The following is an 18,135-nucleotide window of genomic DNA, read 5'->3' as shown; positions in this document are numbered from 1 at the left end:
GTTTTATTATTTTTTCTGGTATAAAAGTAAATGGCATCACCTAATTGCTTTAAAAAATACATATTGTCATTTCGTATGGATGTGATATTTTAATGAAATACGATTTTAAAACATTTTCAAGACTACAGGACATCTGCACGTTGTGCACGCTTGTTTAATGCTTATTTGAGGCCTCATACGTCCAGTAAACTATTATTTTAATACGTTTTAATAAAAATGAGCAAACTTTATTATGCGACTAAACAAAATTCTCACATAATAGGCAGTGCGCTAGTAGCCTAGAAAGCTCTCCCAAGGACCCCGTAAAGAGACAGTCACATGATCTCCCAACGATGGCAGCCTCCGTGCTAAACAGGAGGGCATCTCAGATGTGGTGCTTGTTGAAGGGGATTTGGCCCTTATATGCACCGCTCCCCGTGTCTACGTGTTGTAACCTGATCCAGGTAGCCAACTACAACTCCAGACCGCTCCGACTGAACATAAAGGATGCGTACATTCCTGACTGGAACAGCGAGCGCACCCCAGAATGGCAGAAGACTGACAAGTTTGAACGAAAGCTATACGGAAGACTCGGTTCGGCCTCTGGCGTCGACCCGACCCGTTTGTGGCCAAGTCCCGAGCAGCTCAACGAGATGGTGGCGGAGGAGCGGGGGTGGTACCCGAGCCTGCAGGAGACGCAGAAGAACATCGCGGTGAAGGAGAGGGAGCTGGCTAAGAAACGACAAGCAAGGTGAGACTCGAGCTCTGTGGTGTTGTGTAGGTCAACAAACGTACCGTGTGTCTCGGTACTGTACTGTACATTGTTACAACATTGAATTCCGTGTCTCTCGGTACTGTACTGTACATTGTTACAACATTGAATTCCGTGTCTCTCGGTACTGTACTGTACATTGTTACAACATTGAATTCCGTGTCTCTCGGTACTGTACTGTACATTGTTACAACATTGAATTCCGTGTGTCTCGGTACTGTACTGTACATTGTTACAACATTGAATTCCGTGTGTCTCGGTACTGTACTGTACATTGTTACAACATTGAATTCCGTGTGTCTCGGTACTGTACTGTACATTGTTACAACATTGAATTCCGTGTGTCTCGGTACTGTACTGTACATTCTTACAACATTGAATTCCGTGTGTCTCGGTACTGTACTGTACATTCTTACAACATTGAATTCCGTGTGTCTCGGTACTGTACTGTACATTCTTACAACATTGAATTCCGTGTGTCTCGGTACTGTACTGTACATTGTTACAACATTGAATTCCGTGTGTCTCGGTACTGTACTGTACATTCTTACAACATTGAATTCCGTGTGTCTCGGTACTGTACTGTACATTGTTACAACATTGAATTCCGTGTCTCTCGGTACTGTACATTCTTACAACATTGAATTCCGTGTCTCTCGGTACTGTACATTCTTACAACATTGAATACCGTGTCTCTCACTGCGGTCACGCTATCAGACAGTTTTGAAATGCAGGTCAAGCTATCAGACACTTATATCGCAGTCAGACGCTTAACTTGTATAGATAGTTTCCCCGTTTCAAGCAATTAAATTCTTTACCCCGAGGGATTTAGAACTGCACTGGAATAAAACGAGCGTTGAAATACACTTTCATACATTTTAAAAAAATAATTAAAAACGTAATATTTAATAAGAATGAAATAAATCTCACTAATAGCTTCTTGTAACACAGTCAAAGGACGATTCCATGTTTAAGTTATTGAGAACAGACATCTGCTGCTTACTATTAAAATGTATTTGAACAAAAACATGTTTGTGTATGTGTGCACCAGTATGTATTAGTCAAACCTGCGTTAAAGAGACCACTCAAGGGACAGTCTAATAGTGGCCTCTTAGAGGGCCCGTACCTTATGAATGTTCTATTTGTCTCTGACATGCTTTCCTGTAATTATGTATGTCTTACATACACTGTAAAAGCCAGAATATGTAATATGAACAAAATGAAGTATGTAATTCAATAACATTCATTTAGATAATGCATTTACAAAATAAATTATTTTGTGAAAGTAATGAATGCTTGCCTGTCTCAGGTCACGCACAGTGTTTTAAATTCTTTGCAAATTTCAATGCCTGTGTCTGCCTTCAGATACGTGTTGATTCATTACATCCTGAAACCGATTACAGCGCACAGTGTTTTCATACTCTTATAAGTGTGGCTTGAATGTTTCTGTGTTTATTTTCCAGTTTGACTAAGTCTTAAGCCACTACATCCTAATTATGAGAACATTCTGTCAAGTTAGCAGGAAAGAACAACACAAAATGAAACTGACACATTGGAAGCTACCTAATTCCCAGGCAAGTGCGAGAACGAAACGTAAGTTAAAGTAGCATCTGGGGGAAGTGATTAATGGCATTGCTTCCTCTTGTGTTCGAATAATGAAGAAGTTGAAACACAATCATTAAGTCAATCAGAACATCAAGGTAAAAAGAAGCAACTTTGTTTAGTAATTAAGTTTAATTAAGATATTGAATCGGTTCAAAATAGTCACATGAACAAAAATAAAAACCTAAAACTTCAAGCCCTAGTTCTTTCCGTTTCAAAATGCTGTATCTGCGTCTTTCTAGTGCCGAATTTTTCAGCAGTTTTTTCTGGCACTTAATGTCTTTACAAGTTTAGTTAACTTTAATTCTGTCATCTAGGGAGGACCTTTTGTTTCTCCACGTTCTCTCTTCCTTTACAAGAGAGCGCTGTTGTTTTATTGATTATGGATAAAAGACCACTAAAATTACCGTATTCCTTAGAATCAAGGACATTTACCTTTTTGTTCCTTAGCCGCTCCAGTGTAGCTATGGCTGTGTGCTATGGGTCGTTGTCATGCTGAAAGGTGAACTTCCGTCCCAGTTTCAGCTTTCTTGCAGGTTTTCCTCAAGGACTTCCCTGTACTTTGCTCCATTCATTTTCCCTTCTATCCTGACAAGTGCCCCAGTCCCTGCCGATGAGAAACATCCCCATAACATGATGCTGCCACCACCATGCTTCACAGTAGGGATGGTGTTCTTTGGGTGATGTACCGTGTTGGGTTTGCGCCAAACCTAACGCTTTGCATTTAGGCCAAAAAGTTCCATTTTAGTTTCGTCTTGGCCATAAAAACCTGTAGCTCTTCCTAAGTTGCCATTGGCCTCTTGGTAGCCTCTGATCAGTTTCCTTCTTGCTCGGTCATCCAGTCTGGAGAGATGGCCTGATCTAGGCAGGGTCTTGGTGGTGCCATACACCTTCCACTTCTTAATAATCATCTTAACCGTGCTCCAAGGGATATTCAAGGCCTTTGATATTTTTTTATACCCATCCCCTGACCTGTGCCTTTCAACAACTTTGTCCCGGAGTTCTTTTGAAAGCGCCTTGGTGCTCATGGTTGAGTCTTTGCTTTGAAATGCACTACACAGCAGAGGGAACCTACAGGAACTGCTGAATTTATCCTGAAATCATGTGAATCACTACAATTTAGCACAGGTGGAGGCCACTTAACTTGGTGTGTGATTTTGAAGGCGATTGGTTACACCTGAGCTAATTTAGGATTGCTATTACAAGGGGGGATGAACACTTATCCAACCAAGCTATTTCAGTTTTTATTTTTAATTAATTTTCTACAAATTTCTAGAATATTTTTTCACTTGGAAGTTGTGGGGTAGGATGTGCAAAAAAATGAAAAAAAAACTATTTTAATGCATTTTAATTCCAGGCTATAAGGCAACAAAAGGTGAACATTTTGAAAGGGGTGTAGACTTTCTAAATGTGCTTTATTTTGCTCTTATCTGCCCCCTATTTTACTGCATTTAATCCTGTACTTCAGAATACTGTAATCTGCCAAGTGTTTAACCTGTAGTACTTTGTATTTAATCACATCCTGATGTAACTATCACTATTTAATCATATCCTGATATAACTATCACTATTATCTGCTGTATTATTGAATTGTGGTTTGTCACACTTGTACTTTGCTTGAACAAAAGTTATTGTATTTCTTGCTCTTATTGTATTACTTGTATTGTAACTAATAATAATAATAATATAGGCACTGTACATACTGGGACGCACATACAAACACATTGGTTGCAGCGAATACAAAATGCGGCAGCAAGAATATTTACTCACACTAATTGGTTTCAAAACGCTGCTTCCCACTTATGAGTGGCCCTGCCTATCTGCCTTACTTATTCCCCAAAAACTGGTGTAATGTTAGAAAGCTGCTGTCAAATTTTGGTATATGTGCAGTCAATTGCGATCTGATGGGTGTTTTGCTATTGTCAAAAAGAGGTACATTTACCGTTAATTATACATAATATTTTGCAAACTTAAACTGGAAACCGACAACCAGTTTCTCCTTAAAGGAAAAAACTATTCACGACGAACAAGACAAAATAAGAAGTAACGCAAAGTTGCACAAGTAAAAAAATGTACAAAACCCAATGTAGTGCATATGATAATATTTGCATACTGTTTTCTTAATGGTGGAAAAATACAATAAATTACATTAAAAAAAAAAGATCAATATAAATGCAATTAAAAAATATGTGGAAAACAACATAACGTCCCAGATTTAAATGGCAGTTTTCTGCTTTCTTAATGGAAGTTTAGGCATGCGTGAGTGTGCTGCGTACCACTTTAACATGTACCTCTAAATAGCGCCACACCGGATTTCGTCAAATGAATGCCTCTTGGTTATTCCAAGAATTCGGTTAACCCTAGGTCAAGGACTTAGTGTTCGAGATCTTAAACTTTGGAACTCACTTCCAAATTGTATACGTAATGCTGAGTCTGTCAGTATTTTTAAAATCTAAGCTCAAAACTTATTGATTTGGCCTTCATTAGCAAGTGGTTTCGATCTCTTTTGACTTGCTGTTTGTTTTGTAAAGCTCCTTGGGATGTTAGCACATGGTTGACGCTCTAAAAATAAAATTTATCTGGTATGGTATTGTTGTTGGCTAAGGTTATTAATGTTAAACATTTTACATTGAAGTATTTTACTGTGAAAAAAACACAGGCATTTAAATTGCTATAGCATAAAACAAGTTATAAGAACATAAGAAAGTTTACAAACGAGAGGAGGCCATTCAGCCCATCTTGCTCGTTTGGTTGTTAGTAGCTTATTGATCCCAGAATCTCATCAAGCAGCTTCTTGAAGGATCCCAGGGTGTCAGCTTCAACAACATTACTGGGGAGTTGGTTCCAGACCCTCACAATTATCTGTGTAAAAAAGTGCCTCCTATTTTCTGTTCTGAATGCCCCTTATCTAATCTCCATTTGTGACCCCTGGTCCTTGTTTCTTTTTTTCAGGTCAAAGAAGTCCCCTGGGTTGACATTGTCTATACCTTTTAGGATTTTGAATGTTTGAATCAGATCGCCACGTGGTCTTCTTTGTTCAAGACTGATTAGATTCAATTCTTTTAGCCTGTCTGCATATGACATGCCTTTTAAACCTGGGATAATTCTGGTTGCTCTTTGCGCTCTTTCTAGAGCAGCGATATCCTTTTTGTAACAAGGTAACCAGAACTGGACACAATATTCTAGGTGAGGTCTTACTAATGCATTGTAAAGTTTTAACATTACTTCCCTTGATTTAAATTCAACACTTCTCACAATATATCCGAGCATCTTGTTGACCTTTTTTATAGCTTCCCCACATAGTCTAGATGAAGACATTTCTGAGTCAACATAAACTCCTAGGTCTTTTTCATAGATGCCTTCTTCAATTTCAGTATTTCCCATATGATATTTATAATGCACATTTTTATTTCCTGCATGCAGTACTTTACACTTTTCTCTTTTAAATTTAATTTGCCATGTGTCTGCCCAGTTCTGAATGTTGTCCAGATCATTTTGAATGACCTTTGCTGCTGCAACAGTGTTTGCCACTCCTCCTATTTTTGTGTCGTTTGCAAATTTAACAAGTTTGCTTACTGTACCAGAATCTGAATCATTAATATAGATTGGGAATTGCAGAGGTGTAAGTTCACTCTAGTCTTTTGAAAGGAGAACATTCCATGTAAATGTGATACAAAAAAAACTGAGAAGCAAACAGCATTTATCTGTATAAAATGCCAAAGAACAGTAGCGCCTAAGTTGTTCGGTTGAGTGCCATATGAAATATACACAGTTAGATTTTTTTATGGGCTAGAGAAAATCAAAGTCTGCCTCCATTCCAAAATCTATTTGTTGCTTCTTTGCTTATTTTGTTGGTTGGAGCTTTTCGTGTTGAATATGTTTTGGTAAAAGTTCACTTCTGTACGTAAGTCTTCTAACTCTAAATTAGCAATGGAACCCAAAGAGGGCTTTACCTTCTGGTAATGCCTGCCTGGTGCCATTAAATGCCAGAGCTGAAGGGCGGTAAAGCCCTCTTGAGGGTTCTGTTTGCTATTCAGACTGCATCATTCAAACTGGAGACTAGCTGCTATTGTGGTTACTGTATTGCCACTGACAGCAAACACTTTGCTTATTTATTCATTTGTTTAACTATTTACTGTACTCAGTTTAAATAGATAGGACATGTAGGACAGTGAGTAAACAGACTCTTGTCTACACTGACAGTCAAAATTCAGAGGGTGTGTACTAGAACAGAGATTTCCTTTCATCAAGGTAAAATACATGAATTCTGTATTTCCGTATTTTCCGGGGGATTGATTTAGAACAGAGATTAAACAGTTTGTACGATAACATTCATGGTCCTTTCCAGACCTCATACTGACCAATCAGGTTAAAGGAAATCTCCGATCCCTTTTCTAATGAGTATTTGAATTCACTAAATTCTAATCAGTACCTACCATTCACATCAATCTCCCTTCAGTGGGACAGTGGCACCCTCTTGTGAAACTCTTGAAGTCTTTACAATATTATTGTACATAATATATGACCCTGGTATTGATGTGATACAGATATTTCTTTGTACCAGTTTTTTATAAGAAGAAAATTACATCACACTAAGATTTAGCTATACTGTTTAATTATTCTTAACTATATTAAATATAGTAAAGGGTGATGTGTAAGATACAGGCTGATTTTCACCCACTCAAGGTCAGAGTCTAGCCAGTAAGTCCACTTGAGGGTATCTGCTCTGGCTTCTTGTAGAGTATCACTTTGCTTGTATTGTACATCCTCCGATTATCTGGTAGTCTTTATAACAACAGTGTTTCTTACCTTGTGTCCCTTCCATTCAGAGAGAAGCTGATTGCTGCCAACATGGCCAAGATGCCCATGATGGTGGCAGAGTGGCGTCGGGAGGCAAGGGAGCTGAAGCAGAAGCAGCGCGAGGAGAAGGTTCGCAGGGAGAGGCTGCTGGCAGAGGCAAGAGAGAGGTTCGGCTACGCGCTCGACCCTCGCAGCCCCAAGTTCCAGGAGATGGTGAAGGAGATAGAGAAGGAGGAGAAGAAGAAGAGGAAGCTGCTGAAGAGGAGGAAGAAAGAGGAGGAATCGAGGAGCGAGACACCAGCACAAGCACCAGCCACATGAACAAAGGCACACACCAAACATGGGGCTTCAATAACACCACATTTAGGATTTGCGGTTTCTATTGCTGCTGTTCTGTGTTCTTGATGAACCCATGATGAATTGTGCCCTACCTGAAGTATACATTTGGATCTGCCCATGGAGCTGGAGGGACTGCATAGCACATTCAGCAGAGCAGCGCTTGAAAAACATTTTGACATCCACTTCATTGTATGTGATTTAAGAGGAGAGGGCAATAAAACTTGTTTAATGTCCTTTGCTTTCTTTAAACTAATATCCATATAAAGTTATTTTTACTCTTTTGTCTTATCCTTCTCACTTATTTATCAGTTTAATCTCTTATTTTTTCTGTCTACTGAAAAGTGAGTCATTGTTAATATGAAAATGTTTTGGTCTAGTGTTGCCTTGTAAAACTGAAGCAAGCTACTAACGAGTGGTACAATTTGTGTAAAATACTGGTGTAACGTAAATGTCAAATGTACGATAAAACGTGTTTTGAAGTACAATAAACATAATGCATATTCCATATTATTAGGTCTTGCATATAGTATAACATGTTTTTTAATAACCATAATTAAATATCTTAAGCCAGCATAATCAGTTTAAAAAACAGCAACCCCACCAGCTCTGCCTGAAGGTAAAATCACCCATGATGATGTAAACAAACTGGAAAATCAACACGGCTGTGTGGCATACAGAAGGCTGAACTGTGGAAGGATGTTGTAAACATTGAACCAGAAATAATATTTTAGCTTTATTGACTTATTCAATAACAATTATTTAAAAAAAAGAAAAATATAAAAATATACATGTCTCTGTGTACAAGATTGCAACAATGTGTATATATATATATATATATATATATATATATATATATATATATATACACACACACACACACACACACACACATACATACATACATACATACATGATTGCAGATAGAAAATGTGAGGCATCCCAGCTAAAAACCTTACAGGTTCGAAAAGCATTTAGTTTAAATCATTAGAAACGAAATATTGGAAAATGTTATTTTTAATACAAAATGTATGCACAAACAAAAATACACAATGATTTTTAAACTTCAACATACTAAAGGGAACAAGAGCAGGACTTTCAGCCTATCAGTGCTCATCCGATTCATCTCAATTAGATTTTCTCTAGCCCATACATACTTTGACTGTCAGGTCAGATCTTAAAAGATCCCAGTGATTCGAAATTCCCAGCTTTGTGGCCTCTGGTCCTATAGGGTTAACTTTGTCAACTCCTTTTAATGATTTTGAAGTCTCTCCCCCCAATTCTTCATTGTTCTAGGCTAAATAAACTTAATAGCGAATTACTTTTCAAAATGTAGTTTGCCCAATTATTTTACCCCCGATTTTATCCCAAATTTGGAATGTACAATCATGTTTTCTCATCACCGCAGCAATTCCCCACAGAGCTCAGGAGATCCGAAGGTACAGCTAGGGGCGTCAAGCTAGCTTCCTCTTCACCCAGGCACTTGAATGTGGATGTCAGCGAGCCACCGACCTCTGGGGGATAAAGGCCAGCCTGCAGGTGTCTGCTTTTGAGCTCATTGGGTGCCTGGCCAGTAGGGCTTGCTGTAGCATGATGAGGAGAAAGTCCCTGATAGTTTTGCCTCCCTAATCCATGGGAGTGCCAAAGCCAATGTGACGCTCTCTTCGGAATTCCCAGCGAAAACTGGTAATTTAGCACAGCCAGGACGCAAACCTATGCTGTATGGCAGCTCATTCCTTTAAACCCCGGAGATTAGTCTGGTCATTCTTCACTGGACTCACTCCAAGGCCACAGTGTACTTTTAAAGGACCAGGAGTGGAACACTGGTTAAGTTCTGTAACTTCATGTAACATTGTGTAAAGTTGCATGTGTCACGCTGCTCTCTACATGATGTCCTCTGGCGATGGCATGAAGTGTTTCTCGTAGTCCGATATAAAGGGCTTCCTGCTCTCCCAGTCCTGCTCTTCCTGCTTGTGGCTTCTGCTCTCTGGGTCTTGCCTCTCTCGCTCTGTGCCCAGGCTGCTCCCCCCTCCTTCAGAATCCTTCATGGTGCTGTAGTCCCTCTCCCTCTCCTCCCCACTCTCCTGCCTCTCTCCTTCAGTCTCTAGCTCTGGCTTCACCCTGTCCAGCAGCTCCAGGTCACACAGCAGCAAGCTGCCCACTGAGAGGGAGGGGGCCGGGGAGAGATGGAACTGATCATCATTCTGGTGCGTCTGGGGGAGATGGGGAAGGAAGTGGATTGAAGGATGTGTTTCATTTCTAACTTTTCATCCATATATACAGGTAGTGGACAAAAAAATGGAAACACCTGGGTAAATGAGGGACACCAAGTATATTGAAATCAAGGGCTTCCACACAGGTGTGGCTCATGCATTAACTAAGCAAATAATATCCCAGCATGCTTAGGGTCATGTATAAAAAATGCTGAACAGGCCTGGTTGCCTATAATTATGGCTAGCATGGTTGCAAGAGGAGACCTCAGTGACTTTGAAAGAGGGGTGATTGTTGGGCCGCGTTTGGCAGGAGCTTCAGTGACCAAGACAGCTCAACTTGCTGATGTTTCACGAGCAACGGTGTCTAAGGTGATGTCGGCATGGAACTCCGAGGGAAAGACATCATCAGCAAAGGGCAACAGTGGGCGGAAGCGCATACTCCAGTATTGTGATATCCGTGCATTTGAAGTGCAAGGCAAAACAGGCAAGCAACTGCAGATCAATTGACTGCAAATTTCCACCTGGGACGTGAGCAGCCAGTTTCATCAAAAACGGTCTGCCAAGAACTCCACAGAGCAGGATACCATAGTGGCCCAATGCCCTATTAAGACTTTACATTGGTGTTTCCATTTTTTGGTCCACTACCTGTATTTTATAATTGTAACATGTTAAGTTTCCTATCTCTGCTATACTTTACAATGCATAGATATGGTTTTCAAAGTTCCTGCTGGGCAACTTCTCGAACCCATAGAGTGCACACAAACTTTTAAAAATATCTGAAAATGTAATTAAAAAATCATGCCCAACAGGGATACATTTTTTTTTAAATATATTTTTGTCATTAACAGAATCTTGATCTTTTCAAACTTGTTGACTTTTCTAAATGACTTCTTGTCTAGAATTTTTTCAACTTCAAGCTATTTGTTTAAGAGAAAAAATGTATTCGAATTTTTTTTTTAAATAAAACAGTTAACTACATAATGAAAGATAGATTATTTGCTTTAAACAGCAAGGGGAGTACTGCAGCTATCACGGGGAGTGCTGCTACCTGCTAACAGGAGGTATTGCAGGTCCAATGGAAAAGTGCTGCTCTCTGCTGAGGACCATAGGTATTACATGGTTCTTTTCTAGAACTGCTGAAAGACATATTCTCCAAGTGTTTAAACCTGTCTTCAGCTAACTCAGATTGTTTTAAGCACACAGCCTGCTGTATAAACACTGCGGCTGACCTCAGCATTTGGAAAACATTTAAATGTGTAAACTCTAAACCAGTGGTTCTCAATCTGTGGTCCGCAGACCACTGGTGGTCCGTGGAAAGGTTACATAATTATGGAAAGGAAGCGGCAGCATAGTTTATAGATACCATTGCAAACCCAACATTTGAGACCTTAAAAACTCAGCTACAAAACCAGGAAGAAAATGCATACATGGAGAATATCTCCAAGTTAAAAAGGTCTAAACTCTCCATCATATATAGTTTTGGCGTGTCTAAAATGTATTATTTACTAGGGGATTTCCATGTATTGCGCTCACGTGCACTCAACACAGCAGCTTGTAAAGTAACACATAAGGCGTTCTGTTGTGCTGCATTAACATACTGCTTTTGTTGGGTTGGAGGCACAAAGCGAATCCACCAGAGCTATAAGAACATAAGAAAGTTTACAAACGAGAGGAGGCCATTCAGCCCATCTTGCTCATTTGGTTCTTAGTAGCTTATTGATCCCAGAATATCAAGCAGCTTCTTGAAGGATCCCAGGGTGTCAGCTTCAACAACATTACTGGGGAGTTGGTTCCATACCCTCACAATTCTCTGTGTAAAAAAAGTGCCTCCTATTTTCTGTTCTGAATGCCCCTTTATCTAATCTCTATTTGTAACCCCTGGTCCTTGTTTCTTTTTTCAGGTCAAAGAAGTCCCCTGGGTCGACATTGTCTATACCTTTTAGGATTTTGAATGTTTGAATCAGATCGCCGCGTAGTCTTCTTCATTCAAGACTGAATAGATTCAATTCTTTTAGCTTGTCTGCATACGACATGCCTTTCAAACCCGGGATAATTCTGGTTGCTCTTCTTTGCACTCTTTCTAGAGCAGCAATATCCTTTTTGTAACGAGGTCACCAGAACTGAACACGATATTCTAGGTGAGGTCTTACTAATGCATTGTAGAGTTTTAACATTACTTCCCTTGATTTAAATTCAACACTCCTCACAATATATCCGAGCATCTTGTTGGCCTTTTTTACAGCTTCCCCACATTGTCTAGTTGAAGACATTTCTGAGTCAACATAAACTCCTAGGTCTTTTTCATAGTTCCCTTCTTCAATTTCTCTATCTCCCATATGATATTTATAATGCACATTTTTATTGCCTGCATGCAATACTTTACACTTTTCTCAATTAAATTTCATTTACCATGTGTCTGCCCAGTTCTGAATGCTGTCTAGATCATTTTGAATGACCTTTGCTGCTGCAACAGTGTTTGCCACTCCTCCTATTTTTGTGTCATCTGCAAATTTAACGAGTTTGCTTACTATACCAGAATCTAAATCATTAATGTAGATTAGGAATAGCAGAGGACCTAATACTGATCCCTGTGGTACTCCACTGGTTACCTCGCTCTATTTTGAGGTTTCTCCTCTAATCAGTACTTTCTGTTTTCTAGATGTTAGCTGACATAACCCGCAATCATGGGGTTTCCATGCAAGTTTTTTTTTTTAACTAGAGACATTTTACTCGAGTAAACCGGGCTTTTCACCTGACGTCATGCAAATGAATGGGAAAGACCTGGGGTTGATATGTAAATTAACTATGCGTAAAGTACTCATGCTGTTTTTGAAGTTTACTAGTGACATTTTGTGAAAATGTGGTTTCCATGCGCAGAGAACTGGTACACGAGTGAATCTAAGCTGCTGTAATAAAGCAAAATTCCCTGTGCCTGCTTGATTAATAATGTGCTTTACTGCTCTTGACCAAACTGTTTTTCAATTTGAGGAGGCTCGTGCTGTCAGAGATGCTCTCCTTTTTTTATGTTGTGTTGGATTTACTGCTGTGTTAAATATTAATGATGCAAACAAATAAAACACAATCAATATGTTCATTTGCAATTTTATTTGGTCAGTTCTGAGAGGGCATCAACAACTCGTTGGATGTTGTTGCACTGTTTTGTGCAATCGAGCTGGCTTATGATATCCAGTTCACAAACTATATTTATTAACGTGGAGGGCAGTTGAGCGTCTTGGAATCCACGGTAACAACTGACCTGCTCCCTTGCAATATTTATAGATAAGGATAAACACGCTCATTAACATTTACACGTGAAATGCGTGTTTCCAGGTGAAACTGGGTGTGGTTTTCCTGTGTGTTTCGTCATTTACACGAGTAAATGAGATTTACCCTATCCCTCTCTTTGGCCGTTTTTTTCGGCCACAAACCTGATTTACCCGAGTAATTCTCCCAAACATGCACACGCATCACCATTTCACGTGTAAATTGACCCACATAGAAACCCCATGAAGGTTAGCCTTGTTACTGACCAAGCATTTAAAAATGCCAATCATGTATTTTTGCGGAGAATGAAAAGATACGGAAAAGGAGGCAAAAGACAAAGTTCACTATCCACGCATTACTACCGCTGACCTGGAGAAGCCAATACAAAAATACATTATTGGCATTTTTAAATGCGTGAGCCAACAGGCTATCATTGCGGTTTATGTCAGCACTGTTTACCTAGCGATTGAGACGAGCAGCACGGAGGCTAAAATAACAAAATTGAGTAGCCTACTCTTGACCAGCCCAATTACGCGCTGTAAATTCAGTAAATTCATGTTATAAAATGTAAACTAGAACCGTTCTTTAAAACTCCAATTTTAAAATAACTTTGCTCACAGAAACAGGCCCACCAGCAATGGTGTATGTGTGAGTGTGTTTGTGAGTGCCTGTGTGTAAGTGTGAGTGTGAGAGTGTCTGTGTGCCTGCATGCGTGTGTGTCTGTGTATGTGCGAGTGTGTGTGTGTGTGTGCGAGTGTGTGTGTGTGTGTGTGTGTGTGCGAGTGTGTGTGTGTGTGTGTGCGAGTGTGTGTGTGTGCGAGTGTGTGTCTGTGTATGTGCGAGTGTGTGTGTGTGTGTGTGCGAGAGTGTGTATGAGTGAGTGCGTGTCTGTGTTTTAGCCTGTGCGTGTAGTACGAACCTGCAGTCCGAACCTAGCTCTGCACCCCTCACCTCACAGGAAAGAAAACTCTGGCACTGCTTACCACCTCAGTGAAGTTCAGACGGCTGTTGACAGGGTCCGGCACTTTCTGATAGCACCAGAGAGGAATTAACAAGCGTGCTGTCTGGCTGCACCTGTGAGAGATGGAGAAAGGGAAGGAAGAGAGAGGGGGATAGGATAGGAGAGAGACTCATTAAAAGGTTTATCCACAAAATCATAAGACACATGGCAGCACTAAAGGCAACTCAGGAATGAATGCCAACCAAGGTTTTTGGCGAGAGGTTTTCTTCAGTGTTTTCATGCGTTAGTATAAAGGCTTCTCATCAAAGCGTTTGTTCACACTCACCCCTGCTCTGTAAGTGTTCATTCTTGCTTACCTGTTGTTACACAGCAGTGCCGCTATTGTGATTAGGATGACCAGAGACCCCACAACACAGAGTATGATTATTCCAAAATTCAAATGATTCCCTTAGAAAGAAAGAAACACACACAGTGATGTTCAAATGTCAGTATAACAGTGCACTTTATTACAGGCTGTCTACATTCAGCCTCTACCTGCATTACATATTAATGACTGAATGGATCATTCGAGAGACGTTCCAGCAGCTTGTAGATCAAGGCCACGTCAAACTGTAATCAGGGCAAACGCTGACCAAACCCCATATCAGGGACAGGACCTAAAGTACCAGGCAGGCATGGTAGAATATTACTACAAACTCATTGAGAACAGCAAACAAAAAAAAAAAAAAACTAAAATTAAATGACAAATATTTTGTAGTAAACCAGTGTTTTTATAGTTATGGATGAGATACACTATCAGGACCGGTCCCTCATTCTGGGATGGTTCACCACTAGCCCTGTCTTTTCTGGTTGGTGTGTGGTCCCTGTCTTGTTTTGCATTAATTTGTTTTAGTATTTCTAAATGTAGCCCTATAGAGTGTTTCATAGTTACGGATCCATCTTCTTTGGCATGTTAATCACACTGACACTCTGCACTCAGAGGAGTGGCTATGTCTCATTGCAAGTGGTGCTATGTGTGCATCCCCTGTGTGTGTGTGTGTGCGTGTGGTACCAGTACCGCTGTCGGGTGTGGTAGTTGAGAATCTAATCGTAGATCGATTCCCCTCCATCGCATCAGTCTCAGCGCTGACCCAAACCTGGTACTCCTGACCAGGCTGCAAATCCGAAAGAACCGCCCAGCACCAATCAGCGCTCACATTGGACTCTGAGAGATAGAGAGAGAGAGAGAGAGAAAGAGAGAGAGAGAGAGAGAGAGAGGAGAGAGAGATTACATATACACATATATATATATATATGGTTTGTAATGATCAGCAGTCATGGTGCAGTTGCCGTGGGTGCCCTTCATCAAAATGTATGTCTATTCACAGCTATTATGGAAGTGTTTGGATCCACAAATAACATGATTTACGTGGTTAAGTCACATCAGCGGGAAAGAAAACAACAAACAATGAACTCCAAGCACATGGATTTCTACTGTGTGTAATAATGCCATCCCAGAAGAGAGTCCAGAAAGAAAAGTAAGCCTTACACAATCTGCAAAAAAAATGCCAGGTCAGTAGTTTAGAAATGCTTAAGTTTTCTTTCAGGTTTAAAAAACTGATTTACTGTAACTTGAATATGGTTCAATTGCCATTACCCCCTTATTATAAATTCCTTATTTTTACCACAACGAAACCAAAACAGTACATTTTATGTTGTAAAAAGTGTTTATTATCATTATTTGTCCATATTATGATAAAGGTAAGTTTATGTTTTTTCAGTTCATCCATAAATGCAACACAGTGCCTCTGCATTTTGTATGTTACGCACGGGAATGATAGTTCAGCTTATGTTAAACTGTGTAGAATTAGTGCCCCTGTTCTGTAATTTAGTGCTGTTTTGGGACTACTAGGATGCATTTCAAATTGTCATAGTGCTCACGCTGTAACAATTCAGCAATCCTAATGCAAGGTCTATAGCAAAGGCTATTAGTGACTGGAAATAAATAAGAACATAAGAAGCGAATCCACCAGAGCTATAAGAACATAAGAAAGTTTACAAACGAGAGGAGGCTATTCAGCCCATCTTGCTCGTTTGGTTGTTAGTAGCTTATTGATCCCAGAATCTCATCAAGCAGCTTCTTGAAGGATCCCAGGGTGTCAGCTTCAACAACATTACTGGGGAGTTGGTTCCAGACCCTCACAATTCTCTGTGTAAAAAAGTGCCTCCTATTTTCTGTTCTGAATGCCCCTTTATCTAATCTCCTTTTTTCTTTTTTCAAGTCAAATAAGTCCCCCGGGTTGACATTGTCTATACCTTTTAGGATTTTGAATGTTTGAATCAGATCGCCGCGTAGTCTTCTTTGTTCAAGACTGAATAGATTCAATTCTTTTAGCCTGTCTGCATACGACATGCCTTTTAAACCTGGGATAATTCTGGTTGCTCTTCTTTGCACTCTTTCTAGAGCAGCAATATCCTTTTTGTAACGAGGTGACCAGAACTGAACACAATATTCTAGGTGAGGTCTTACTAATGCATTGTAGAGTTTTAACATTACTTCCCTTGATTTAAATTCAACACTTCTCACAATATATCAAAGCATCTTGTTAGCCTTTTTTATAGCTTCCCCACATTGTCTAGATGAAGACATTTCTGAGTCAACATAAACTCCTAGGTCTTTTTCATAGATGCCTTCTTCAATTTCAGTATTTCCCATATGATATTTATAATGCACATTTTTATTGCCCGCATGCAATACTGTACACTTTTCTCTATTAAATTTCATTTGCCATGTGTCTGCCCAATTTTGAATGCTGTCTAGATCATTTTGACAGTGTCTGCCACTCCTCCTATTTTTGTGTCGTCTGCAAATTTAACGAGTTTGCTTACTATATCAGAGTCTAAATCATTAATGTAGATTAGGAATAGCAGAGGACCTAATACTGATCCCTGTGGTACACCACTGGTTACCTCACTCCATTTCGAGGTTTCTCCTCTAATCAGTACTTTCTGTTTTCTACCTGTTAACCACTCCCTAATCCATGTGCATGCATTTCCTTGAATCCCTACTGCGTTCAGTTTGAGAATTAATGTTTGATGCAGGACTTTGTCAAAAGCTTTCTGGAAATCTAAATAAACCATGTCGTATGCTTTGCAGTTATCCATTTTCAATGTTGCATCCTCAAAAAAGTCAAGTAGGTTAGTTAGACATGATCTCCCTTTCCTAAAACCATGCTGGCTGTCTCCCAGGATATTGTTACCATATAGGTAATTTTCCATTTTGGATCTTATTATAGTTTCCATAAGTTTACATATAATAGAAGTCAGGCTTATTGGTCTGTAGTTATCTGGTTCGGTTTTTGTCTCCCCTGAAATAATTTAAATACCAGGCAGAATAAGTCAGGTAGAATTATAACCAAAGGTGTATTACAAGCGAGCAGAGTTCACAAACACAGATAGCACGCCAGAAATAACAATAAATATTGTTCCACAATTCCCAACACAACCACTAACCTGCCATATTTATGATATGCATTATTTGCTATTGCAAAACCTGGAACAACCTGAATTAAAGCAATGCAAAAAGAAGCAATGAAACATGCATTCCAATAATAAATAGTTTGCAGTTTAGTTTAAACTGTTTTTATTTATTTTTGAATTTTAACCCCACCCCAAATAGTTTGCAGTTTGACAATCCACATTAAATACCTACAATCCCCTACAGAATGGCTTATACTGCATCCACACCAACAGTCATGTTGTTATGATAGTTTTGAACCAATGAGAAGATCAACCAATTCACTCGTTCTAATTTTAGAGACATCAGACTGCCAAATATAGAAATAAACCACACAAACGATCAGTACAGAGATAGAAAATATGCAAACCTCACTATGGAGTAGCCTCCCCGTTTTACTGAATAAAAATGATATTAGTCCTCTATTAAGAAAAATACTATTTGGTTGTTTAGCTATCATTTAGAACTAAATGGAATAATCTGGCCAGGTTTTATCCCACTCAATTAAGTGCAGCAGCAGCAGGAGCAAGTTTGTTATCCTGCATTAGTGTAGCAGGTGCTACAACACATCAATGCCATGTCCATGTAGTAGCGCAAAAATGTACAGAGAAAAGTGGAGGTGTCAAAAGGGTTGGATAATGCATCAATGTACAAGAAAACTAAAGATGTTGCTGCAAATTTCAACTTCCCATGAACACTTTGTCCACCATTC

General features: G+C 39.5%; 2 protein-coding genes across 6 annotated transcripts in view; one reads left to right on the top strand and one right to left on the bottom strand.

Moving 5' to 3' along the window:
* Positions 1-28: 28 nt before the first annotated feature.
* On the top strand, positions 29-8,002 carry LOC117402110 (large ribosomal subunit protein mL64-like). Its single transcript, XM_034919633.2, has 2 exons — positions 29-730; positions 7,183-8,002. Exons 1-2 carry the CDS (start codon positions 333-335, stop codon positions 7,472-7,474), a joined length of 690 nt encoding a protein of 229 aa, XP_034775524.2. The 5' UTR covers positions 29-332; the 3' UTR covers positions 7,475-8,002.
* A 486-nt stretch (positions 8,003-8,488) lies between these two features.
* LOC117402169 (interleukin-12 receptor subunit beta-2-like) overlaps positions 8,489-18,135 on the bottom strand; it is a 72,025-nt gene continuing 62,378 nt past the window's right edge. For all 5 annotated transcript variants that reach the window (XM_059007261.1, XM_059007263.1, XM_059007262.1 and 2 more), the window contains 4 exons: positions 14,985-15,131; positions 14,284-14,374; positions 13,950-14,040; positions 8,489-9,702 (listed from right to left, as the gene is read on the bottom strand). In XM_059007261.1, the coding sequence (XP_058863244.1) occupies positions 9,373-9,702; positions 13,950-14,040; positions 14,284-14,374; positions 14,985-15,131 (659 nt within the window). In that variant the 3' untranslated portion in view covers positions 8,489-9,372. The remainder of the gene's footprint in view (positions 9,703-13,949; positions 14,041-14,283; positions 14,375-14,984; positions 15,132-18,135) is intronic.

The sequence above is a fragment of the Acipenser ruthenus genome, chromosome 34, assembly GCF_902713425.1.
Source record: "Acipenser ruthenus chromosome 34, fAciRut3.2 maternal haplotype, whole genome shotgun sequence".
Lineage (NCBI taxonomy): Eukaryota > Metazoa > Chordata > Actinopteri > Acipenseriformes > Acipenseridae > Acipenser > Acipenser ruthenus.
Note: the sequence above shows the minus strand (reverse complement) of the source record. Positions and strands in the feature narration are given on the sequence as shown.

What these genes read in the sequence shown, in the direction of transcription:
- LOC117402110 (XM_034919633.2), top strand. Translation starts at nt 333, where the DNA reads ATGGCAGCCTCCGTGCTAAACAGGAGGGCATCTCAGATGTGGTGCTTG. An exon ending in GCTAAGAAACGACAAGCAAG is followed by an intron (nt 731 to 7,182) that starts GTGAGACTCGAG and finishes CCTTCCATTCAG; the next exon opens with AGAGAAGCTGATTGCTGCCA.